The 26,837-nt window shown below is 41.6% G+C and overlaps 1 protein-coding gene across 1 annotated transcript; it reads left to right on the top strand.

Annotated features, from left to right (window-relative positions):
• Window positions 1-340: 340 nt before the first annotated feature.
• LOC115113845 (ras-related protein Rab-37-like) lies at window positions 341-26,380 on the top strand. The gene is made up of 9 exons (XM_065012531.1): window positions 341-725; window positions 18,803-18,913; window positions 19,024-19,065; window positions 19,162-19,228; window positions 22,243-22,295; window positions 24,406-24,471; window positions 24,756-24,812; window positions 24,997-25,073; window positions 25,206-26,380. The coding sequence occupies exons 1-9, from the start codon at window positions 567-569 to the stop codon at window positions 25,315-25,317; spliced, it is 744 nt and encodes a 247-aa protein (XP_064868603.1). The 5' UTR covers window positions 341-566; the 3' UTR covers window positions 25,318-26,380.
• The last annotated feature ends 457 nt before the right edge of the window (window positions 26,381-26,837 follow it).

Below are 26,837 nucleotides of genomic sequence, written 5' to 3'. Positions count from 1 at the left end.
CTATCTACAAATTTAAATTAAGGAGATACTGAATTATCTAGCTCAGCTCCATGATGCGCTCAGGAGGAATCCCCCAGCCGTTCGTACTATTCGGGATCCTACAACAATTGAAGTTGAAATGTGAAATGGCTAAGGTAAGGGTTATAGTAAGGGTAGGAGTTAGGTTTTAGGGTAGGGACGTCCCAAGGATCCCTGTTAGCACTGACCATTCCTCAACCCCCTCCTCCCACTCCCCTCCTCCTCATTCAGAACTATCCGTGGTGCTGAACACGATTCGCTCTGACGTTAATACACTGTCACGTTGTGTGTTGTGCTGGCTGTAGCTGTATGGTACAGTCAGCCTCCTACATGTCTTACATGTAAATCAGTACAGAGAAAAGCTGTGGGCAACATGCCTGATATTCGTGTTGGGGGTTTCGTGGTTTCACACAAAGAAAAGTAAGAAGAAGGAGAGAGACAAAGGGAGAGAGAAATAGATAGTTGTCAGGAAATATCTGGCTAATTGTCTAAGGGGGCATCATTGATTTTGGCATTGTATCCTGGTCTGCCTTGAGCGCTTCGAGAGGATGGAGACGATGGAGTCCATGGAACCGATATCTGCGCACTACACCACTGCATACCCGGAGATCCACCCCGATAGCGCCTATGGATCTACCGAAGGGGAGGAGAACCATTCACCGTCTGCCCCCCCAGCTCTTTCATACGACGAAGAATTAATGCACAAGGTAGGAGGATGATTGGATTCATGTCTAAATAATATAAAACTGTTACTTGTTGATTTTCTCATAAGACGAGGCTATACACTCGGTTATCTCTTATTGATTTCAGTCACGTTAAGATATAACTTGTAATGGTTCAGCTCTTTGATGCCACATCTAAATAACAGTTGTCTTGACCTGGTGGAATAGCACTTTGAATCGTCATTGGGCTTTCCATGGTACTGAAACGCTGGATAGCAGTTGGATAATAGCCCACTGACCATCGCAGCAGGAGAGAGTGTATGACGATGTTTCCAAACCAAAGCAAACACCTGTACTGTGCCCTCCCCGTTCCCGAAGTGTTTCGGTTCGCTGCCAGTACCAGCTCATACCCTGTCCAAATAACCTCACATTAACTAACCAGCCTTCGTGCTGAGTCCACAGCTTCAGCCTGGTCTCATAGACTAGACGTAACATAGTAAATGTAAATCCGGGACACTCAAATGAGTATGATATGTGTAATTACATAAGACAGAAGGTTACTTAAGGCAAAAACTAAAGTAGGGTGGTATAACGCGAATGTCTAAGAACCCAAAGGTAGGGTGACAACATTTAAAATACCCAAATGTGGGACAACAGGACATTGATTCAGTGTTGATCTAACTTTTCTTAACAAGCACCATTGTTTTAACATTTAAGTCATTTAGCAGACGCTCTTATCCAGAGCGACTTACAAATTGGTGCTTTCACCTTATGACATCCAGTGGAACAGCCACTTTACAATAGTGCATCTAGGTCTTTTAAGGGGGGAGGGTGAGAAGGATTACTTTATCCTATCCTAGTTATTCCTTAAAGAGGTGGGGTTTCAGGTTTCATTGTATTAAGTGAAGTGGTGTAGTGACACTATGTGCAGAAAATTTGGTGATGCAGAAAGGAGAGACCACATGTGTGGCAGCTTTATGAAAATATTTGGCCAAATAAACATTTCTGGTTGGTCTCAGGAAATGTTAAAACAGGGAGACTTTTAAAACAGGATCGAATGAAGTAGCAGCAAATATGTTGAATAAGCAACTAATGAGCACAGAGACCTCCCAAGTTTGACGAAATTACTTTATATCTTTCAGTCTAACACGGATATTTACCTGCTTTTGTAGCTCTTCGTCAGAACAACACGTTTCACTGCACTAATCTGGTGTATGTGCCAATATTTTATATATTTTTTAAACACAATTGTTTGTAAGTAGTTAGGCCTATACTGTCCTCTTCAAGTATAGCTGGAACAACGGTTATGGATATACTGACAAGTTACATGTCTCTCCGCCCTAACAATGGGAGTCGTTGTCCACAAAGTGGCACTGTGGGCTGTCTAGTCATCTAAACCTCACGTAAATATCATACATTTTTTTGTTCTCCAAATTCAACACTCTCTCATTGACCGCCATTAAAAAACTCCTTGGTTTGTGGGCAACTATAGCCTTGATCTCCCCTTTTAAATAAAGGAGAATCCATGGCTGCCTTCCAAGCAATGGGAACCTCCCGAGAAAGGAGAGACAGGTTAAAAAGGTCAGAGATAGGCGCAAAACAACGAAAAAACACCACCTGCTTAAGGGAAGCATATTTTCCTCTGAGTTGGGCCCCTCTCTTCCTCTCTGGCTGAAATTGAGTAACACAGTATGAGTCATAATACCTATAAAACCTAGCAGTTAAACAAGGAAATGGTTCCAATAGTTTTTCCACCGTTCATTTTTCCATGGGGGACTTTATAATGACTTCATATAAGGTCTGTGTTTCGTGTAGGCTTACCCTGTCTTGATGTTTTGATAATCACGTAAATCTCTCTCGGACAAGGTCACTTTTACCAATATATTTGCCTGTAATTACCCCCCCAAAATGAAATGCTTTTTAGCCTCTAATGTGGCTATCATACAGAACTACAGATCCTGTTGCAAGCTTTGAAGTCATCAATCAAGGCAGTGTTGCAGGGAGGGAAAACCTAAACATTTCTCCATGCTAAATCTCAGGATCAAGTAACGTAAACTCACTAACTTTTGTACATCACTTTGGTCCGTACAATTGACCTTATTTTAGCGCCCCAAAAACATAATACTTCCAGATCAACTGTAATGTCAATACCATTGTAAAGCACAATTTCTCCCCTTTCCAACAGAATCAATTACATGACCCCCACGCTGCCCTTTTCTATATGATTCAAGAAGGCAATGAGCCCCATCGGGTCTTTTTAAAAATTGCGGGTGGGGAAGCGAAACTAATGCGTGATAGTGAGAAGGAGAGATATTGTGTGGGAAAATAGCTTTTTTTTAACTTGATCTGTCCAACTTATCACCTTATTGCCTCTAAAATGTAAATAAAACACTGTAAAGAGTTTATATAATGTGTCATTACATACCTATTTGAAGGTTTATGTCGCATTTGAATCAGGTTTTTAGGGCGGTGCTAAAGTGATCTTCAGAAGCAAACAGCGGCTTTGAGAATGATGATCGCTTGCAGTGATGATGCAAAAAAATGACTAGGTATCCCCCCTTACCCCCGTCACTGTCCATTTCTTGTTTTTAAATGATGAGAGAAGTGCTACACCTGGTGGAGAGAGATTGTAAGACAGAAATAGTTGCTTTATGTGTGCTGTACGTTACGGCATGACACATCACGATGTAACGGAGGGTCAGTTTTTTCAACTTTTCTCCAATACTATAGAGCCATTACCATGTCGATCAACGCTTGAATAGAAACGTAGTTCACACCCCCGATTTTGAAGTCAACACAGTCGCTACAGTCCCATTAGTTTCCTTTGTAGCCTCATTTGAATGTTGCGGTTGCACACATTTGTACGGAATGGGGTGAGTTTACGTTAGTAAGGAACCTACAACTAAAGTCAAATATAATAACTGGTAGATATTATAGCCTTTTTGTAGTTTCTTGTTTAAATAATTGATATTGTGTATTTATCATGTGCATTGCTGTTTAGCATCTTTCAAATAACCTACCTTAGCATGTTTTATTACTAGAATAGTTCAAATTACCCTGGCCTTTGTAGCTAACTAGCTAACCTTAGGTCTTTCCGTCGATCAGACGCAAGGGTGGTTCTGTGCTATGTAACCACGACTCCGGATTGTAACCACTACTCCGATAAGCATGCATGTGTATATTATCATTTTCCGACCTCTGTAAGAGAGAGGCATCGCTGGAGCCATGTGATAAGGTAAGCCCTGTTTGCTATCTGCTAATAAGCTATTTTGGTTTGGTCAAAGATCTGTAGTTAGCTAGGTGCTTATGAAAATTTTGCTAGATAACCACTGACTGTACTTAAGTGTACAACGCACATTACCTTCCTTACAAGTAAAAATAAAACCAGCATTAGCTGGTATAATGACTGTGTTGACCTTTTTATTGACAAGTATTTAGTGAGCTAGCCAGCTAGATAACGTTGGCTCACAGTTTGTGTAGTCATACTTTTTCACATTAGCCCACCAAGGAAGGAATATTTAGCTAGCTAGTTAACGTTAACTCATCGTTTGTGTAGTCAGACTTGCCAGGTAACGTTAGGCCATCACCATGGCAAGGATAGTTGATTAACTAGCATGTCACCACTTAGAAAAGTCTGACTACACGAACAGTGAGCTAATGTTAACTAGCTAGCTAGCTAAATATCACCTGGTGGACCAGCTCGTTAGGCACCTTAGTTGGCTAGTTAGCGACATTAGCTAAAGTTAGCTAGCTACCTTACATAGGACTTGTGGGCTCAATGTTTTCCCATACAAAACACAGAAACGGTTTTGTTCCACGAGTGCATCTGTTGTTCTTGACTATTCAAAAAATCCTGTGAAGTAAGTTAGACATGTTAACAGGGATGTAAATTAAGCTATCCCGAGGCTAGTACTTTTCAAACTGGCCCAGTAGACAATGTGCCAAACTAGCCTGACACAGAAGTGAAATGGATAGTAGAAAATGTGCCAAACTAGCCTGACACAGCAGTGAAATTTTGCCTTTACAAACATCGTATGCCACAGATTTTGGACCTAAATGTTACCCGGGCTAGTAAAAATCGTGGTCTGCTGGCCAATTCCCAAAATCCTTATATTCCATCCCTGCATGTCAGTCCCTTTCAGACAATCCCCCTGCCGATCCCTGTTGGTCCTCCTCAGTGACCTCACAGCTGAAGGTTTAAACTTTCTTTTGAGAAGTCTGTTGGTTATGGTATTTAAATATAAATGTTACCATTTTAGAAATCAACCTATCTAGCTAGTAAAAGTAACTTTTGTTTGTCTTTCAGACTGGCAGACTGGAAACCCAGTGACAGCACTTGGGTCTGCAGCTGCCATTTTCAGTTGGGAAAGAGAAATGGCCCTGTGTTTTACAGAAAAGGTAGCTCATCCACCGTGCCAGAAGAGGAAAATCCAGACACATCCACCATGGCAGACAATGAAGTTCCAGGCCCCTCGGCCGCTGAATATGTAGGAGACTGCTGTCTGCACAGTTGCAGAATGCTCTCACTGAGGTACATCTTGAGGAAACATTAGCACAGTTGAAGGTTCTACAGGAGAATCAGCTGTATACCTGCAACCGGTATTCAGCATCACAGCTGTCTGATAAAATACTTAGGGTGGAAACAGAACTTCCAGACAAAGGCATGTTCAACATCGTTGTTGAATACTTTGAACGTTGCAAGGACTGCGTTGTCTACTTTCCCAAGTGGAGGGTTAAGGTGCTGTCATTTGAGGATCAAGTGTTTAAGGCGCTTATGAAGTTGTGTCACAGCTACACCAACTTGCACCTGGCTCAATTATTCACGTGACTCACAAGCTTTTTTTCATTATGACCATGAAGACTGTTCCAAGTCGGGAGAAGAACCAAACGTGCTTGCCTGCGTCTTTTCAGGGGTCCAGCAGAAACTGCAGGATGGTCATTGACTGTACTGATAAAATATAACCTATTCTGGGAGGAGCCTAGTGTGTGTGTCTGAACAATGTCGAATATTTTTGGACCATTGGATTGGAATAAAACCTCAAAAACATATTTGTGTGCTAAAACTATTTACAAGATATTTACAAATGTTCACTGTTGCAGTGCCAACTTTGGATACATGTGGTCCTTGAAGAACTCCTCTAGTCCAGCAATACTAGTCTGCCAGAGGTCATCACGCTGGATGGTGATGGAAGCTTTGGTGGTCCACAAAACAAAGAAGCAAGTGTCCCTTCCAGTGATGTGGAGCTTCCCTTCGACCTGGTGCCAGTAAAGATGGTCTCCATGTAGGCGGTAAGACCCTCCCTCCTCCTGGATATAGAAATCCTTCGAACCATCCGGTGAGACACCCAGGATCCCAGACCCTGTGACCAAAAACCCTGACTCCTGCACATCCATCCCTGTAGCCATTTTGAATGCCTTGATGCCCCCCTCTTCATTATCTGTACCCCACTTTACAGACAACACCCCATCCAATGACTGTGATCTGAGGACTCTTTTTAGCAGCGATGGAGTAACTGGCAGCCAACCTCCCTCTCCTTATGGTGTACCAGTTTGGTTTGGTGCGCTGTCCTACAGTTGCCTGCCGTAGAGCCTCCTGCAGCTCCACCAACAGTGCCATGCCAGCCAGGATGCCTGCATGCCCCAGGTGCCCTTTTTTAAAACAACGTCCAGTACAGACAAGGGTTACAGGGAGGGTAGCGGTTGTTCTGGCTCAGGTTCAAGGAGACATGCCATTTCACTAAACCTGCCCCGGAGACTGTTCCTTAGCTTGTACTTTTCGGCCGGCTGCAGGTCCTCAACTGACTGCACCTGGTTGGGCACGGCTGGCTTCCTCCACTCGCATTCCACATCCGTACAGCCGATATTTTGAACCGCAAGAATAGCCAATGCAGCTGTTTTGCTACACTTATGAGCTCCACAAGGGCATTTGCATGTGGTAGAGAGAATCCCTTGGTCACCTATAGAGACCTGCCAAGAGGAAGGATGTTAAGTGCCACATGCCTTTCAATACATGCCTTTGAACACCTCGAAATACATTTGTTGTAAGAAAAGTGCCAAATAAATAAAGTTTAATTTGATTGATGACATTAAAGTTGTAGAATATTTAATTAACGGTCATTTTCACATGAGGACAAGTGCAGTTTTTCAATCAACTTTTAATTGATAACTTGGCATTTTATCACTTGACATATCACTCATACAGTTTGAAAGATCCTATAAATCAAGACAGTGTGAATGCATGTGCCACTCTGAATAAATAAATACTGTGCCTTTGAAGATTTGTCTCTGGTCATGTGACTAAAATACAGGATGGATGTCTTAACAATGTCAATCATTCTGAATGTCAATAGATTTTTAGATTCATTTTCATGAATGACAACATTCTAGAACTGAGTTATCACTCATCTGAGTCTGGTATCCGGGGTAATTTAGTAAATGATTATATCATTGATTAGGTATCTCTTTCCTTGTAGACACAGGATAAACTTTATCCCTCATGCTGGTCCTGACCAAACCGGTAAGTTTCCCCTCATTATAGCTGCACTTCTCCACATCGCCATACTTATAGTGGTCTTCTCCCCTTTTAATAGCTCTTATGTACATCTTGAAAAATATCATAAGGTCTGAACTTGACACTAAAGTTGACATACTGAACAAACAATTATCTAGGCTAAGTAAAACAAAATATTTTTTTTATCTATTGCTTTGCTAACTTGCTAGCTAAAGTGTAGTCTGTGACTAGCTAAAACCAGATGGAAGAAGTTCAACACTTTATTCAATTAATTTGAATACAGCACATGGATTCATCATGGATTGGGCACAGGACTCTGATCGCGCTGGTGAATAGTAGCTGACGATGTCAGCTAGAGATGAAATGCAGGAGCTTCCTGCAGGAATTTGTAGTTTTGCTGAGGTCTTCTCTGTTGCTAATCTCAGCAAAAAAAGAAACGTCCCTTTTCCAGGACCCTGTCTTTCAAAGATAATTAGTAAAAATCCAAATAACTTCACAGATCTTCATTGTAAAGTGTTTAAACACTGTTTCCCATGCTTGTTCAATGAACCATAAACAATTAATGAACATGCACCTGTGGAACGGTCATTAAGACACTAACAGCTTACAGACGGTAGGCAATTAAGGTCACAGTTATGAAAACGTAGGACATTAAAGAGGCCTTTCTACTGACTCTGAAAAACAGGGTGCCCAGGGTCCTTGCTCATCTGCGTGAACATGCCTTAGGCATGCTGCAAGGAGTCATGAGGACTGCAGATGTGGCCAGGGCAATAAATTGCAATGTCCGTACTGTGAGACACCTAAGACAGCGCTACAGGGAGACAGGACGGACAGCTGATCGTCCTAGCAGTGGCAGACCACGTGTAACAACACCTGCGCGGGATCGGTACATCCGAATATCACACCTGCGGGACAAGTTCAGCATGGCAACAACTGCAACACCAGGAATGCACAATCCCTCCATCAGTGCTCAGACTGTCCGCAATAGGCTGAGAGAGGCTGGACTGAGGGCTTGTAGGCCTGTTGTAAGGCAGATCCTCACCAGACATCACCGGCAACAACGTTGCCTATGGTCACGAACCCACCGACGCTGGACCGGGCAGCACTGGAAAAAGTGCTCTTCACTGACGAGTAGCGGTTTTGTTTCACCAAGGGTGATGGTCAGATTTGCGTTTATCGTCAAAGGAATGAGCGTTACACTGAGGCCTGCACTCTGGAGCGGAATCAATTTGGAGGTGGAGGGTCCGTCATGGTCTGGGGAAGGTGTGTCACAGCATCATCGGACTGAGCTTGTTGTCATTGCAGGCAATCTCAAAGCTGTGTGTTACAGGGAAGACATCCTCCTCCCTCATGTGGTACCCTTCCTGCAGGCTCATCCTGACATGACCCCCCAGCATGACAATGCCAGCAGCCATACTGTTCATTGTGTGCATGATTTCCTTCAAGACAGGAATGTCAGTGTTCTGCCATGGCCAGCGAAGAGCCCGGATCTCAATCCCATTGAGCACGCCTGGGACCTGTTGGATCGGAGGCTGAGGGCTAGGAGGTGCCTTGGTGGGGAAGTGGGGTAACACCTCAGAGCAGCAACTGGTAAATCTGGTGCAGTCCATGAGGAGGAGCTGCACTGCAGTATTTAATGCAGCTGGTGGCCACACCAGATACTGACTGTTACTTTTGATTTTGACCCCCTTTGTTCAGGGACACATTTTTAAATTTCTGTCACATGTCTGTGGATTTGTTCAGTTTATGTCTCAGTTGTTGAATCTTATGTTCATACAAATATTTACACATGTTAAGTTTTCTGAAAATAAACGCAGTTGGCAGTGAGAGGACGTTTCTTTTTTTGCTGAGTTTATTTAGGATTTAGCATTTGTTTTAGGTAATTGAGGCGAATATATTGATATAACTCCCCTAGTCCGAGAAAGAATTACACGGTTATCAAAATGTCATGCCAGGGTAAGCCTACACCAAATACACACTTAATTTGAAGTGTTTGTAAAATTACCTATGTGAGAAATGAATGGTGAAAAAACTATTGGAACCATTTCCGTGTTTGACCGCTAGGTTTTGTGGGTATTATGACGTGTCCACTCTGGGGGACTATTTAGGATGAAAGGATTTGAGAAATATGATTGGTTGACGATAGGCCTATGACATTGACATTCTGCACATTGACATTGTGCAGAATATCAGATCTCAATAACAATTGGAGAAGTGTTTAACATCACCATGGCTACCACATCCTTATGATATAGGATTGTTTGGCTGCGGGACAAAGGACCAAAATGCATGACTGTTCCGCACAATCCGAGACATGTGGTCACACTTTTCATGTTTGAATCTCATCACAGACAACTTTAGCATTTGGAACTTTGTAACTACTTACAATTTTTTAACAACTTTGCAACTACTTAGCATGTTAACTAACCCTTTCCCTAACCCAGGGGCTTGGGATCCCACAGGGTGCACATTTTGGGTTTTGCCCTAGCACTACACACCTGATTAAAATAATCAACTAATCATCAAGCTTTGTAGTGTTAAGGCAAATAACAAAACATGCACCATTTTGGGTCCCGAGGACCAAGTTTGGGAAATGCTGCCCTAACCCTGACGTTTGCCCTTTGACCTAACTCCTAACCTTAACCCCTAACCCATAGCCTAGCTAACGTTAGCCACCTAGCTAACGTTAGCCACCTAGCTAACGTTAGCCACCTAGCTAACGTTAGCCACCTAGCTAACGTTAGCCACCTAGCTAACATTAGCTACATCAAATTGGAATTCGTAGCATATCATACGTTTTGCAAATGTATAACATGTACAAATTGCAATTCGTAACATATTGTACGAATACATATCATACTTATAGTAATTCATAACATATCATACGAAATGGATGATGGACATCCACAAATTAATACATACCATACAGAACCTAACATATCATACTAATTGGAGTTCCTGGATTTACATACACTATGTTACTTCTACACCTAAGCCCAGGTTGACAGCTTTGAAAGTACTGCAGTTCACTTTACTTAAATATGCAGTTTGCAAAGACTACAGTTCAATCCAGTTGAATTGGCTGCTGCAGTTGCATCAATTAAGTTTGTTTCTCTTGGGATAGGCCTGGCTATATTTCATTATATTTTATCAGTCGTCTGGACTGGCCTAGTTCTTTTCACTGTTGTGCCGCTCCATTAGTACTCTATATAGGTCAGAGTAGGGCACCACTGTACTGCTTTCATTTCTCTCTGAAATCAGGGGCAGGGAAGGAGCCCATTGATAAAAAGGTTTGTAGTACAAGCCAAATGGCTGAATGACCGTAGACTCAGTGTGTTTTAGATCTCTCTACACAATGCTAAAGAAGGATTGTAGTGGTCAGTCCCTTCTGTAGTAATGGTCCTATAGCTTTCTAATTAGTCTGAATGACCTTATTGACAGCACTCTCTACAAGCCCCATAGGACGGACACACACACACACACACAGGTCTGAACTGTCTGTTTTACTTATGATCTTGGAGGCAGAAGTAATAAGTTTCAGTACAACAACCTGCTCCATAAAGACATCTGTGTTTTGACCCTCTCTGTGACTCAGCCTTCACACTGACTCATCACCTACTTCCAGATCTGTGCCTACAGTAAAGGTCCACTGCATATTTGACAGGATTGACCAATTCCCAACCAACCTTACAGCCCTTACCCCCTGTGTACTTGTGGCGATCTGACTGGGTTGGTATTGGCCATATAGAGAATATTCCACCTAGCCTTTCAGTGCAGAGGGAATCATGTTCTCTGATGTAAGACAACGGGGTGGGTGATGACAACTCAGGCCACAGACAGGACACTTAGAGAATATGTGTGTGTTTGTGTGTGTGTATGTATACAGTGCATTTGGAAACTATTTAGACCCCTTGACTTTTTCCACATTTTGTTACTTTACAGCCTTATTCTAAAATTGATTCAATATATTTTTTCTCATCAATCTACACACAATACCACATAATGACAAAGCAAAAACAGGTTTTTAGAAATGTTTGAAAATAAAAAATAAATAAAAATGAAATATCAAATTTACTTAAAGTATTCAGACCCTTTATTCAGTACTTTGTTGAAGCATCTTTGTTTGCGATTACAGCCTCGAGTCTTCTTGGGTGTGACGCTACAATCTTGGCAGAACTGTATTTGGGGAGTTTTTCCCATTCTTCTCTGCAGATCCTCTCAAGCTCTGTCAGGTTGGATGGGGAAGGTCGCTGCACAGCTATTTTCAGGACACTCCAGAGATATTTAGATCGGGTTCAAGTCCGGGCTCTGGCTGGGCTGCTCAAGGACATTCAGAGACTTGTCCCAAAGCCACTCTTGCGTTGTATTGGCCCTGTGCTTAGGGTCATGTCCTGTTGGAAGGTGAATCGTCGCACCCCCAGTCTGAGCGCTCTGGAGCAGGTTTTCATCAAGAATCTCTCTATACTTTGCTCCATTCCTCTTTCCCTCGATCCTGACTGGTCTCCCAGTCCCTGCTTCTGAAAAACATCCCCATAGCATGATGCTGCCACCACCATGCTTCACCGTAGGGATGGTGCCAGGTTTCCTCTAGACGTGATGCTTGGCAATCAGGCCAAGGAGTTCAATCTTGGTTATCAGACCAGAGAATCTTGTTTCTGATGGTCTGACAGTCCTTCAGGTGCCTTTTGGCAAACTCCAAGCAGGCTGTCATGTGCCTTTTACTGAGGAGGGGCTTCCATCTGGCCGCTATACCATAAAGGCCTGATTGGTGAAGTGCTGCAGAGATGGTTGTTCTTCTGGAAGGTTCTCCCATCTCCATAGAGGAACTCTGGAGCTCTGTCAGTGTGACCAGTGGGTTCTTGGGCACCTCCCCAACCAAGGCCTTTCTCCCGATTTCTCAGTTTGGATGGGCGACCAGGTCTAGGAAGATTCTTGGTGGTTCCAAACTTCCTCCATTTAAGAATGATGGAGGCCATTGTGTTCTTGGGGACCTTCAATGCAGCAGAATGGATTTGGTATCATTCCCCAGATCTGTGCCTCAACACAATTCTGTCTCGGAGCTTTACGGACAATTCCTTCGACCTCATTGCTTTTTTTGTGCTCTGATATGCACTGTCAACTATGAGACCTTATATGGACAGGTCTGTGCCTTTTGAAATCATATCCAATCAATTGAATTTACCACAGGTGGACTCCAATCAAGTTGTAGAAACATCTCAAGGATGATCAATGGAAACAGGATGTACCTGACATCAATTTTGAGTCTCATAGCAAAGGGTCTGAATACTTATGTAAATAAGGTATTTCTGTTTTTTATTTTTAATACGCGTGCAAAATGTCTAAAACATGCTTTCACTTTGTAATTATGGGGTATTGTGTGTAGATTGATGAGAATACAATATAATCAATCTTAGGATAAGGCTATAACAAAATGTGGAAAAAGGGAAGGGGTCTGAATACTTTCAGAATGCACTGTATGTGTGTGAGTTAATGGCGGACACTCACAGCCTCCTAACAAGCTCCTCATTAACCACAGAGATAAAGAACCATAAGTGCTTGGAGAGTGGATATATCATTGTGTTGGACACACACACACACACACACACACACACACACACACACACACACACACTCTTCCTGTGTCTTCCACTGGTCCGTGACGAATTTCCCAAACATTTGCATCTGTTCCAGCTAATTGCATCTGAGTCACCGGGGGGATATAATGCTCCATTTCCAGCAAACCCCATGTTACCACAGAAAAGCTTTGCTCATAATCCCCAACAGACTTATTGCGTCTTCTTCCCCTCACAATAATCCCCCTTCCCTCCTTTCCTGTCGGCTTCCCCTCAATGATGTAACATGACTAGAGGTGGGTATATTATTTAGTTTACCAGTAAACCACCAGAATTTTGGTATCTTTCAAGGATTTATGTATCTAGTGGCCCTTTTGGGTACTTCAGATGATCATAGGTGTCTGTACTGTAAGTATCTCTGGTCCTCTGTGTGGCCTTATCACATGTAAAATATATGAAATAATTAAACAAGATAATTTAAAAAATTTAAATATTAAGTTACCAAGCTGTAAAATATGATCCTAAATATAAACCATCAACTTAGTGAATATCATTGGTGTTTAATATGAAGGTTTCAGCATTAAATATACAGTACCAGTCAAAAGTTTGGACATACCTACTCATTCAATTGTAGAATAATAGTGAAGACATCAAATCTATGAAATAATACATATGAATCATGTAGTAACCAAAAAAGTGTTAAAATGTTATTTCATATTTGAGATTCTTCAAAGTAGCCACCCTTTGCCTTGATGACAGCCTTGCACACTCTTGACATTCTCTAAACCAGCTTCATGATGTAGTCACCTGGAATGCATTTCAATTAACAGGTGTGCCTTGTTAAAAGTTAATTTGTGGAATTTCTTTCCTTCTTAATGCATTTGCGCCAATCAATTGTGTTGTGACAAGGCAGGGTTGGTGTACAGAAGAAGCCTTTTTGGTAAAAGACCAAGTCCATATTATGGCAAGAACAGCTCAAATAAGCAAAGGGAAAAGACAGTCCATCATTACTTTAAGACACAAAAGGTCAGTCAATGCGGAACATTTCAAGAACTTTTAAAGTTTCTTCAAGTGCAGTTGCAAAACCATCAAGCATATGACTGTCTTGGTGTGTTTGGACCATTCTAGTTTGTTGGTGATGTGGACACCAAGGAACTAGTAGTACCACTACTGCCCTCAACCTACTTGAGTAAAAGTATAGATACCTTAATGGAAAGTTACTCAAGTAAAAGTGAAAGTCACCCAGTAAAATCTTACTTGAGTAAAAGTCTAAAAGTATTTGGTTCTAAACATATTAAGTATCAAAAGTAAAAGTATTCCATATATTATATTATATTATCCATATATAAAAGTATTCCATATATTAAGCAAAGTAGACAGCACCATTTTCTTGTTTTGAAAATGTACAGATAACCAGGGGTACACTCCAACACTCAGACATAATTTGCAAGCGATGCATTTGTGTTTAGTGAGTCTGCCAGATCAGGGGCATCAGGGATTGGACCATTTTCCTGACCTGCTGCGCATTCAACATGTAATGAGTACTTTTGGGTGTCAGGGAAATGTATGGAGTAAAAAGTACATGATTTTCTTTAGGAATGTAGTGAAGTAAAAGTAAAAGTAGTCAAAAATATAAATAGTAAAGTAAAGTACAGATACCCCAATACTTTACAGCACTGCCAAAGTTACAATAGATTCCTATAGATTTTCTGTTAATTACCAAAATTACTAAACATTCCAGCAACTTTGGTAATTACCGGTAGCTTTGCAATCCTAAACAATGACAAACCCCATATTACCCAGTGGAGGCTGCTAAGGGGAGAACGGCTCATAATAAAGTCCGGAACAGAGCAAATGTAATGGCATGAAACACCTATGAACCATATTTTTGATGTATATGATTCTACTCGTTCCACCCCAGTCATTACCACGAGCCTGTCCTCCCCAATTAAGGTACCACATAAACGCTATCACACTTATTGCACCCTCCTCTCCCAACTCCCCACACTCCTCCATCCATCCATCCTTCCCCATTCTCCCCACCTCCCTCCCCATACTCCCTCCTTCCCTTGCTGCTTCCCTCAGTGATGTAACATGGTCTGTGTGATATCAGTGGAGATGTAGGAGAGGAGACTGATGCATTAAAGTTGGATGAGGTTTAGATGAAATAGTCATTTAGCTGTCAGTCTGTTGGCAAGGGATCTGTGGTACAGCTTTATCCATAGGGCTGTGTGTGTCAATGGCAGCTTGTAAGTAAGCATTTCGCTGGACCTGTTTTATCCTGTGTATGCAACAAATATACTTTGATTTGATTTGAACCCTGGTGTGCTACCAAAATGGGTGGGCATATTACGCAAATGTCTACCAACCCAAAGGCTGTGAGTTCAAATCTCATCATTGACAATTTTAGCTAATTAGCAACTTTTCAACTACTTACTACTTTTTAGCTACTTTGTAACTAAACTCGGCAAAAAATTAAATGTCCTCTCACTGTCAACTGGATATTTTCAGCAAACTTTAACATGTGTAAATATTTGTATGAACATAACAAGATTCAACAACTTAGACAAACTGAACAAGTTCCACAGACATGTGACTAAATTGAATAATGTGTCCCTGAACAAAAGGGGGGGTAGTCAGTATCGGAAGTGTGCCTCCATCTGCATTAGATACTGTAGTGCATCTCCTCCTCATGGACTGCACCAGATTTTTGCCAGTTCTTGCTGTGAGATCTTACCCCACTCTTCCACCAAGGCACCTGCAAATTCCCGGACATTTCTGGGGGGAATTTGTTTTGAAAAAAATTTATTTCACATTTATTTAACCAGGTAGGCCAGTTGAGAACAAGTTCTCAATTACAACTGCGACCTGGCCAAGATAAAACAAAGCAGTGTGACAAAAACAACAGAGTTACAGATGGGAATAAACAAACGTACAGTCAATAACACAATAGAAAAATCTATATACAGTGTGTGCAAATGTAGTAAGATTAGGGAAGAATGGTCCTAGCCCTCACCCTCCGATCCAACAGGTCTCAGACGTGCTCATTGGGATTGAGATCTGGGCTCTTTGCTGGCCATGGCAGAACACTGACATTCCTGTCTTGCAGGAAATCACGCACAGAACGAGCAGTATGGCTGGTGGCATTGTCAGGATGAGCCTGCAGGAAGGGTACCACATGAGGGAGGAGGATGCCTTCCCTATAACACACAGCGTTGAGATTGCCTGCAATGACAACAAGCTCAGTCCGATGACACACCACCCCAGACCATGACGGACCATCCAAATTGATCCCGCTCCAGAGTACAGGCCTCGGTGTAACGCTCATTCCTTCGACGATAAACATGAATCTGACCATCATCCCTGGTGAGACAAAACCGCCACTCGTCAGTGAAGAGCACTTTTTGCCAGTCCTGTCTGGTCCAGCGCGGTGGGTTTGTGCCCATAGGCTGTGTTGTTGCCGGTGATTTCTGGTGAGGACCTGCCTTACAACAGGCCTACAAGCCCTCAGTCAAGCCTCTCTCAGCCTATTGCGGACAGTCTGAGCACTGATGGAGGGATTGTGCGTTCAGAGTCAGTAGAAAGGCCTCCTTAGTGTCCTAAGTTTTCATAACAATGACTTTAATTTTCTCAACCTTAATCCTTTAATCTAACTCCTAAACTAAACCCTAATCTTAACCCCAACCCCTCACGTAGCTAACGTTAGCCCCCTAGCTAGAATTCTTAACATACCATAAGTTTTTCAAATTTGTAACATATTGTACATTTTGTAAATTCGTAACATACCTATAATAGGCATTGTAATTCGGAACATATCATGCAAATTGGGTGATGGAAATCCATCACCAAATACCTAAAGAGCTAAAACATTTGTTTTTCTAGAAAAACAAACTGGTCTCAGAGCATTTCATATTATTCTGTGCGTAAATCCATGACAGTCCATTTAATGGGATGTCTTGGATTTACACACAGAATAATACGAAATGCTCTGAGACCAGTTAGTTAGGAAAAAAAATGTTTTAGCTCTTTAGATCTTAAGATTTGAACGGTTTGGGCCAGAGACGAGTAGTTTTCTGCATTGTAAAGGTGCAAACACGGACACAAAGCCATGCTCTGTTTGTTTCTATGGCAGAGGCTGTGGTACAAGCCTTATCAGACTTGCCTAACCTAATGGTTTGTACAGGCAAAGTAAAATTATACAAACTACTTTGCTGGTGATGTGCACCCCTCAAATTATACAAATTATTTTGCTGGTGATGTGCACCCCTCAAATTATACAAATGTAACAACAGCCTTAGTGCACTGGACTTGAAACAATGATACCGATGTAATGTAACCATGTGCTATTCAATGTATTATCTGAGCGGAACTGGTGCTCCCAAGTCAAAATTCCATTGCTTTCCACAGGGCACGTTTATAAGTGATTGTTCATTAAAATAATAAAGATTATGGAAGGTTTTACGTCACACCTGAGAGTTCCTCAAGGCACACCAGTTGAAAGCCACTATCAGATAGATGATACAGATATACCATGCACCTATAATTGTGAATGAGTGTGTTAGACTTCTAATCTGGCTAGTGACCATTTTAGTTTATCCAGAATAGTGATCAATGTTGAGTTTAATCCAGTTTTTTTTAATTGAACCTTTATTTAACTAGGAAAGTCATTTAAAAACAAATGGTTATTTACAATGATGGCCTACTCCGGCCAAACCCAGATGACGCTGTGCCAATTGTACACCACCTTATGGGACTCCCAATCACAGCCAGATGTGATACAGCCTGGATTCAAACCAAGGACTGTAGTGACACCTCTTGCACTGAGATGCAGTGCCTTAGACCCCTGCGCCTCTCGGGAGCCCGATAAGTATACTTAATTTAAAGTCCTCATAATGGTATTTATCATTTATCCGCTGTATACATTTTACATACTGCATGCAGTTTTATTACATATATAGATGTTACCAGAATACATTCACTGTACTACCCGGAGCTTAATAATTTCATTTGTTAATAGCCAAGCGGAAATAACCCAAAGAACCAATTTGAAATTGCAGCTCAAATAGCCAATCCCAGTATTGTGATATTTCTATTCGCATCCTTCTCAGAGCCGTCTGTCAAAATACATTTTAAAAAGCCTAATTTTCCTCACAGCTTTACATTTAATTTCTACATGTGTCTGTGTGTCAGTCTGTCTGTGCGTCTTAAATCCCATGGAAGCAGAGTTCAAAGACACTCTCAAAGTTGAGTCAGAGCTTTCTGAATCTACTTCAATGCTGCTACACTCAGTTACAGTCTATAATCCTGTGTGTCTGTGTTGAGTAAGATACTTAGCTGTGTCTGCAGGAAGAGATCATTGATTCACCTAAGCCCGTTCAGTTTGTGAGTGTAAGGGTTTTCCTGTGGTGAAGTACAGGCGGACCAAAACGCAGCGTGGTTATATTGATTCATGTTTAATAAAAACAGATAAACATGACCACTACAAAACAATAAACGTGGAAAACCAAAAACAGCCCTATCTGGTGCAAAACACAGAGACAGGAACAATCACCCACAAACACACAGTGAAACCCAGGCTACCTAAGTATGATTCTCAATCAGAGACAACTAATGACACCTGCCTCTGATTGAGAACCATACTAGGCCGAAACATAGAAATACCCAAATCATAGAAAAACAAACATAGACTGCCCACCCCAACTCACGCCCTGACCATACTAAATAATGACAAAACAAAGGAAATAAAGGTCAGAACGTGACAGTGAGTCATCAAAAATCTATTGATCTCAGTTTTCCAAGGTAATCTTCTCACCCTTGTAGGAAGATAGGAGAGACTCTGTGCTGTGTAAACATATCCACATGCTGCACATACATACAGTCATGCACAGGCTGACACACACACAAACATGATATGAATGGGCACTGTTGCACTCATTGATGCACATATAGATACATGCACACACGTTCTCACTCATGTTTGCACACACAAATACACACACACATGCAGATTATTGTCTTGTTATGTGTGTTGTTGGCAGACTATCCTGGTGGGGGATAGTGGAGTGGGTAAGACGTCTCTTCTGGTCCAGTTTGACCAGGGCAAGTTCATCCCTGGATCCTTCTCTGCTACTGTTGGCATCTGCTTCACGGTGAGTGAGAGAGTGAGTGAGGGAGTGAGTGAGTGAGGGAATGTGTGAGAGAGAGTGAGTGTGTGAGTGAATGTAATCAATCAATCGCCCCTCTTGCCTCATCTCCTCAGAACAAGGTGGTGACTGTAGACAACGTGAAGGTAAAACTACAGGTAAGTCAATCTGAATGAATCCCTGTTCAAATATTTTTTGTTGCACAGAAAGGGGGATTTATTTTAATATGGTGTATTCTTTCCTCTTCATGTCAGATGTGGGACACTGCAGGCCAGGAGCGGTTCAGGAGTGTGACACATGCCTATTACAGGGACGCCCATGGTAAAACAGTCTTGACACATGCCTATTACAGGGACGCCCATGGTAAAACAGTCTTGACACATGCCTATTACAGGGACGCCCATGGTAAAACAGTCTTGACACATGCCTACACTCTTAGAAAAAAAGGTGCTATCTAGAGGATTCTTACAGGATTCTTTGGCTGTCCCCATAGGAGAACCCTTTGAAGAACCTTTTTTTGGTTGCTGGTAGAACCCTTTTCGGTTCCATGTAGAATCCTTTCTACAGAGGCTTCTACATGGAACCAAAAAGGGTTCTACCTGGAACCAAAAAGGGATATCCTATGGGGACAGCCGAAGAACCCTTTTGGAACCCTTTTTTCGAAGAGTGAACTACAGGAAGGCGCAGTAAAACAGTCTTGACAGATGCCTACTACAGGAAGACCCAGTAAAACAGTCTTGACAGATGCCTACTACAGGAAGAACCAGTAAAACAGTCTTGACAGATGCCTACTACAGGAAGACCCAGTAAAACAGTCTTGACACATACCTACGTAACAGATGTGATCATACCGTACTTCTTAACTCTCTTGCGTTGTGTTTTTAAAGAAAGGACTGTCCAGCCAGTGGTCCCAGTTGGTGTTTATTCTGACGGTAGACAAAAGAAAGCACATTAGATGTGCAGGACAGCAGTATGTTGATGGCTGTAGATTTGGGATTTGTGTGTTAGCATGGAAATAACTGTGAATTAGCATGGAGTTAATGTGACCATTACAATTAAATCATGCTAACGAACTTGCTCTTACAGCAATAACATAAAAAGCACATCCCAGGATGCTCCTAATATCTAACAAGTACCGTACACATCACAGGAGGTTGGTGGCGCCTTAATTGGGGAGGACGGGTCCGTGATAATGCCTGGAGCGGAATAAGTGGAATGGTAACAAATACATCAAACACATGGTTTCCACATGTTTGATGCATTTCCCTCCATTTGATTCCATTCGCGCCATTCCAGCCATTATCATGAGCCGTCCTTCCCCTCAGGAGCCTCCTGTGGTACACATACAGTACCAATCAAAAGTTTGAACACGCTTACTCATTCAAGGTTTTCCATGTTTTGAAAACTATTTTCGACATTGTAGAATAATAGTGAAGACATCAAAACTATGAAATAACACATATAGAATCATGTAGTAACCAAAAAATTGTTAAACCAATCAAAATATATTTTTCAAAGTAGCCACCCTTTGCCTTGATGACAGCTTTGCACACTCTTGGCATTCTCTCAACCAGCTTCACCTGGAATGTTTTTCCAACAGTCTTGAAGGAGTTCCCATATATTATTCTGAGCACTTGTTGGCTGCTTTTCCTTCACTCAGTGGTCCAACTCATCCCAAACCATCTCAATTGGGTTGAGGTCTGTGATTGTAGAGGCCAGGTCATTTCATGCAGCACTCCATCACTCTTCTTCTTGGTCAAATACTCCTTACACAGATTGGAGGTGTGTTGGGTCATTGTCCTGTTGAAAAACAAATGATAGTCCCACTAAGCGCAAACCAGATGGGATGGCGTATCGCTGCAGAATGCTGTGGTAGACATGCTGGTTAAGTGTGCCTTGAATTCTAAATAAATCATCACAGTTTCACCAGCAAAGCACCCCCACACCATCACACCTCCTCCTCCATGCTTCACGGGGGAACCACATATGCGGAGATCATCCTTTCACCTACGCTGCATCTCACAAAGACACTGCGGTTGGAACCAAAAATCTCAAATTTGGACTCATCAGACCAAAGGACAGATTTCCACCAATCTAATGTCCATTGCTCATGTTTCCTGGCCCAAGCAAGCCTCTTCTTCTTATTGGTGTCTTTTAGAATTGGTTTCTTTGCAGCATTTCGACCATGAGTTAACCAAGGCAGTTAACCCACTGTTCCTAGGCCGTCATTGAAAACAATAATTTGTTCTTAACTGACTGGCCTGGTTAAATAAAGGTAAAATGTAAAAAAATATATAATGAACTTATCTTCTGCAGCAGAGGTAACTCTGGGTCTTCCTTTCTTGTGGCGGTCCTCATGAGAGTCAGTTTCATAGCGGTTGATCATTTTTGACGACTGCACTTGAAGAAACATTCAAGTTCTTGAAATTTTCCGGATTGACTGACCTTCATGTCTTAAAGTAATGATGAACTGTCCATACTCTTTGCTTATTTGAGCTGTTCTTGCCATAATATGGACTTACTCTTTTACCAAATAGGGTTATCTTCTGTATACCACCCCTACCTTGTCACAACACAACTGATTGGCTCAAATGCATTAAGAAGGAAAGAAATTCCACAAATGAACTTTTAACAAGTCACACCTGTTAATTGAAATGCATTCCAAGTGACTACCTCATGAAGTTGGTTGAGAGAATGCCAAGAGTGTGCAAAGCTGTCATCAAGGCAAAGGGTGGCTACTTTGAAGAATCTCAAATATAAATATAGTTTGATTTGTTTAACACTTTTTTGGTTACTACATGATTCCATATGTGCTATTTCATAGTTTTGATGTCTTCACCATTTTTCTACAATGTAGAAAATAGTAAAAAATAATGAAAAGCCCTTGAATGAGTAGATGTTTGCAAACTTTTGACTGGTACTGTATATATAAAGTATATATACATAATAAACTTGTACACATTGTAAATACATAAATAGAATGAACTATTTCAGAACGTGATTTATCGCTTGCATGTCAATGTCAGACTGGGAAGAATTTACGATCTCCCCCTATCTGCAAGCATGACCAATGGCAATATACCTAATTGATATGTAAATTTAACCAACCAATAGGAATACACAAACATTGAATACATATTTCTGCAGTGTCAAGTGGATATCACAACAAACCTGTTACACCTTCTACAGGGACACCTTGTCTTGTCAAGCCAACAATCTGGCTCTGGATCTCAGCCATAAGGAGATACCTGATTATAACTTTAGTTATTTATATCATATACATTCATCTATTATTCATAGGGCTACATTTCATGTTTTTTCTTTCTTTCTCATAGCCCTACTCCTTTTATATGACATCACCAGCAAATCCTCCTTTGACAACATACGGGTGAGTCTTGGTCTCTGAAGGACACCTCTGCCATTATAATGTCTTTAACTGGTGATGCCCTGCAGAATTGTAATATTATAAAGATGTCCAGTGAGAGTTGTAATGTTGACAAATGACTAATCATACCAATTATGAGGAGGATATTGCCTGAAATGTAAACTGATACCATAAAGTGTTGACATGAACAATGATGTGTGTGTATGCATGGTGTGTGTATGTGCATGTGAAAACTAAATGGCAGAGTTCCTGCTCGACTACATTGCATCAACCAAAAGTTGTGTTCCACGTCATTGATTGTGCAGTTGGGCACTAGATTACTGTATCATATGATGTTATTAGCTGATATGTTAAATACAGTGCGTTTGGAAGGCAGTCACATTTTGTTACGTTAAAGCCTTATAAGATTTATTCAACAAAAAAATTCCGCCCCTCATCAATCTACACACAATAGCCCATAATGACAATGCAAAAACAGGTTTTTAGAAATGTTTGCAATTTTTTAAAAACAACTTAACTATAAAATTTACATAAGTATTCAGAACCTTTACTCTGTACTTTGTTGAAGCACCTTTGGCAGCGATTACAGCCTTGAGTCTTCTTGGGTATGACGGTACAAGCTTGGTACACCTGTATTTGGAGAGTTTCTCCCATTCCTCTCTGCAGATCCTCTCAAGCTCTGTCAGGTTGCATGGGGAGCATCGCTGCACAGCTATTTTTAGGTCTCTCCAGAGATGTTCGATCAAGTCTGTGCTCAGGCTGGGCTGCTCAAGGACATTCAGAGACTTGTCCCGAAGCCACTCCTGCGTTGTCTTGTCTGTGTGCTTAGGGTCGTTGTCCTGTTGGAAGGTGAAGATTTGCCCCAGTCTGAGGTCCTGAGTGCTCTGGAGCAGGTTTTCATCAAGGATCTCCCTGTACTTTGCTCCATTCATCTTTCCCTCGATCCTGACTAGTCTCGCAGTCCCTGCCACTGAAAAACATCCCCACAGCATGACGCTGCCCCACCAAGCTTCACCATAGGGATGGTGCCAGGTTTCTTCCAGACGTATCGCTTTGGCATTCAGGCCAAAGAGTTCAATCTTGGTTTCATCAGACTAGATAATCTTGTTTATCATGGTCTGAGAGTCTTTTAGGTGCCTTTTGGCAAACTCCAAGCAGGCTGTGATGTGCCTTTTACTAAGGAGTGGATTCCGTCCAGCCACTCTACCATAAAGGCCTGATTGGTGGAGTGCTACAGGTGGTTGTCCTTCTGGAAGGTTCTCCCATCTCCACAGAGGAACTCTGGAGCTCTGTCAACATCCTGACCAAGGCCCTTCTCCCCCGATTGCTCAGTTTGGCCAGGCAGCCAGCTCTAGGAAGAGCCTTGGTTATTCCAAACTTTTTCCATTTAAGAATGATTGAGGCCACAATGTTCTTTGGAACTTTCGATGCTGCAGAAATGTTTTGTTACCATTCCCTAGATTTGTGCCTAGACACAATCCTGTCTCGGCGCTCTACAGGCAATTCCTTTGACCTCATGGCTTTGTTTTTGCTCTGACATGCACTGTCAACAGTGGGACCTTATATAGACAGGTGTGTGCCTCTCCAAATCATGTCCAATCAATTGAATTTACCACAGGTGAACTCCAATCAAGTTGTAGAAACATCTCGAGGATGATCATTGGAAACAGGATGCACCTGAGGTCAATTTGAGTCTCATAGCAGAGTCTGAATAATTCTGTAAATAAGGTATTTCTGTTTTTAATTTTTAATACATTAGCAAATATTTAAAAAAATGTTTTTGCATTGTCATTATGTGGTATTGTGTGTAGATTGATGAGGATTTTTATTTATTTAATCCATTTTAGAATAAGGGTGTAATGTAATAAAATGTTGAAAAAGTCAATGAATCTGAATACTTTCCGAATGCACTATACCTATTCGGGCGTGGTAAGATCTGGCATGCGTCTGCAATGTAGTTGGCCACGAACTCGACCCTAAAGCAATACTCGTTGCTCCCAGTTTACAGGTACTGTAGTATCGTTCGGGTTTCCCACTTGTTACGAACACAGCATTAGCTGTGTTCCCGCAACCTCCCTTCTTGTCCTCTGATTGGCTGTTTCTCCGTCTGTAGGCGTGGCTTACAGAGATTCATGAGTATGCACAGAGGGATGTAGTCATCATGTTGCTGGGCAACAAGGTGAGAGGAATGGAAGGAATGAATAGGCCTGAAAAGCTTTTTGTAGTGGAAGAAAAGGAGAAGTATGCTGTTCGCCCTACCTCACATAACACCACACACAAATGATTGGACACACTCTCTGACTCACTCAAGCTGGTTATTCTTTCCAGTTATTCAACAGAAATGAGACGTTCAGATAATGCAAGTGCATTGTGTTTTACTCTGTTGACACTGAGATATTTGGCCTATTTGGATATTCTGGCCTTTCTCTTCTCCAATGGTGTGAATCTCCTTTCCCCCTACAGGCAGACATGGCCAGTGAAAGAGTGATCAGGAGAGACGAAGGAGAGAAGCTGGCCAGGGTGAGCAGCATGGTCACCTGTGAAGTAAATCATGCATTGATGCCAAGAACAGATATGTGCAACATTTACAGTTACGCCAATATGTAGATCCTAATTTCAATTTAGGATTAAGCACACATTATTCTAAATTGACAATCCAATCCTTACCCAAGTTGAATGTAATAGATCTGTTTTCCTCTCCAAGGAGTATTCTGTTCCTTTCATGGAGACAAGTGCCAAGACTGGGGTGAACGTTGATCTGGCTTTCATTGCAGTGGCAAAGTAAGTGACAACACCCACACTGGCGTCATGGAATTATTATAATAAAAAAATGTCTTCCTCACTTTTTTTGTGCTCATCCTGCCATCCCTTCCTCCATCCATCCATCCATCCATCTTTCTTTCCCTTCTGCAGGGAGCTGAAGCACAGGGCAGTACATGGCCAGCAGCCCAACGAGCCCAAATTCCAGATTCATGAGTACATTGAGTCTCAGAAGGAAAAGTCTGGTTGCTGTAGCTACTTCTGATGCAGATACCTCTTTCTCTCACCTCTGACTCTATACTCCCCCGATCAGCATCAGCTCTGCCAGGTACAATCAAGGGGAGTGAAGAGGTGCCATCTAAGTAGTACACAGCAAGGACTTACAGGGAGGGAAGTAAATCAACTAATCAGCTTCGGATGAGTGTGGGAGAATTGGCTTTGAGGTTTTTGTATTTATCTTTTACACAAATACAGAAATGCCATAGAAATATTTTCCCCCTTTTACAAGGAAGAGCTGTCTCAAGATGAACACATTTCCCCTAGGACCCATGATACTGTGTTATCATTCAAATGCAGTGCCATGCATGTGTCACAAGGTGGAAAGTGTTGGGTTCTAAGACTGGGTTGAGCAGGCAGAGTGAAGCAGAGGCAGACAACAAAATAATGTTTTCAAACATTTATTTTCTATGGCATGGTTTTCTCCACATAAATTGTGATCAAAGTTTAAGCATGTTCTCCGTTAAAATTCTTACTTCAATTCCATAATTATTTTCCATACTTCGTAGCATGCTCTTTTACTTTTAACTTTAAAACCCATGCTAGTTACAACCACAGATATACAAACCAAACAAAACAAAAAGGGTCCCAGGAAGTGATAGAGCCCTGGAGGCAGGCATCTATTTTTTCAAGAGCTCAATTTCAGCTTGACCAAACTCAATTAGCAATGTGCTCTCACCAATCAAAGCCATAACACGTTCGGGCACAACCTGGGACCCACCATGCTTCCAGACAACATTCACTTCCTGTGAGCAGCTGCCTGGAACACAAAAACAAATGGGTTTAAATACAGCATTCAAAAGCATATGATGTGTTAATCAACCAACACAAATGCTTCCATGCAAATAACTCACACCTGCTTTCAGATATATAATAATACAATTTCATAATATTATGCTGCTGAAGTTATTTCAGGTTGTCAATTTTAATATGAACTTGAGTATTTTATTCAGAATATTACAATATGTTATTTACCTGGTCAGTAGTTTCTTGTGAGAATGCCAAATGTTGTATTTGATGTATGCTGCATGAAAATTATATTTTCTAAAATGTTTTGTATTTGTCTCACTTCACTGGAAATATTGTGTGTGTGTGTGTGTGTGTGTGTGAGAGAGAGAGAGATTGAGAGAGAGAGAGAGGGAGCGCTCAAAGTTGGTACACACCGCCAGAGGGCAGTGTCTTTTAATGTATGTTCTGTTATTCCCTGAAGGGCTGAAGGCATCATGGTCAAATGTAAAACAATGAATGTAATGTTCTTATATTCACAATTGTGTGCTACATTGAACTTAGAAGGGTTTTATAGTTGACATATTTTCATGAGATTTGTTTTTATTCTTTCAGGAACAAAGAAACGTGTTATCAGTTTGGATTAAGTCTATGGATGAGGAATCATGAAGAAGCTTTGCATTCACATAAATAGCCATAGCCTATCGATGACAGTGTCTATATCATAGAGATCCTATTAAATTAATTATAACAAAGCAACAGCAAACATGTCGTCCCACACAA

This window comes from Oncorhynchus nerka, linkage group LG28, assembly GCF_034236695.1.
Source record: "Oncorhynchus nerka isolate Pitt River linkage group LG28, Oner_Uvic_2.0, whole genome shotgun sequence".
NCBI classification, from domain to species: domain Eukaryota; kingdom Metazoa; phylum Chordata; class Actinopteri; order Salmoniformes; family Salmonidae; genus Oncorhynchus; species Oncorhynchus nerka.
This window is presented reverse-complemented; position numbering and strand designations above follow the sequence as displayed.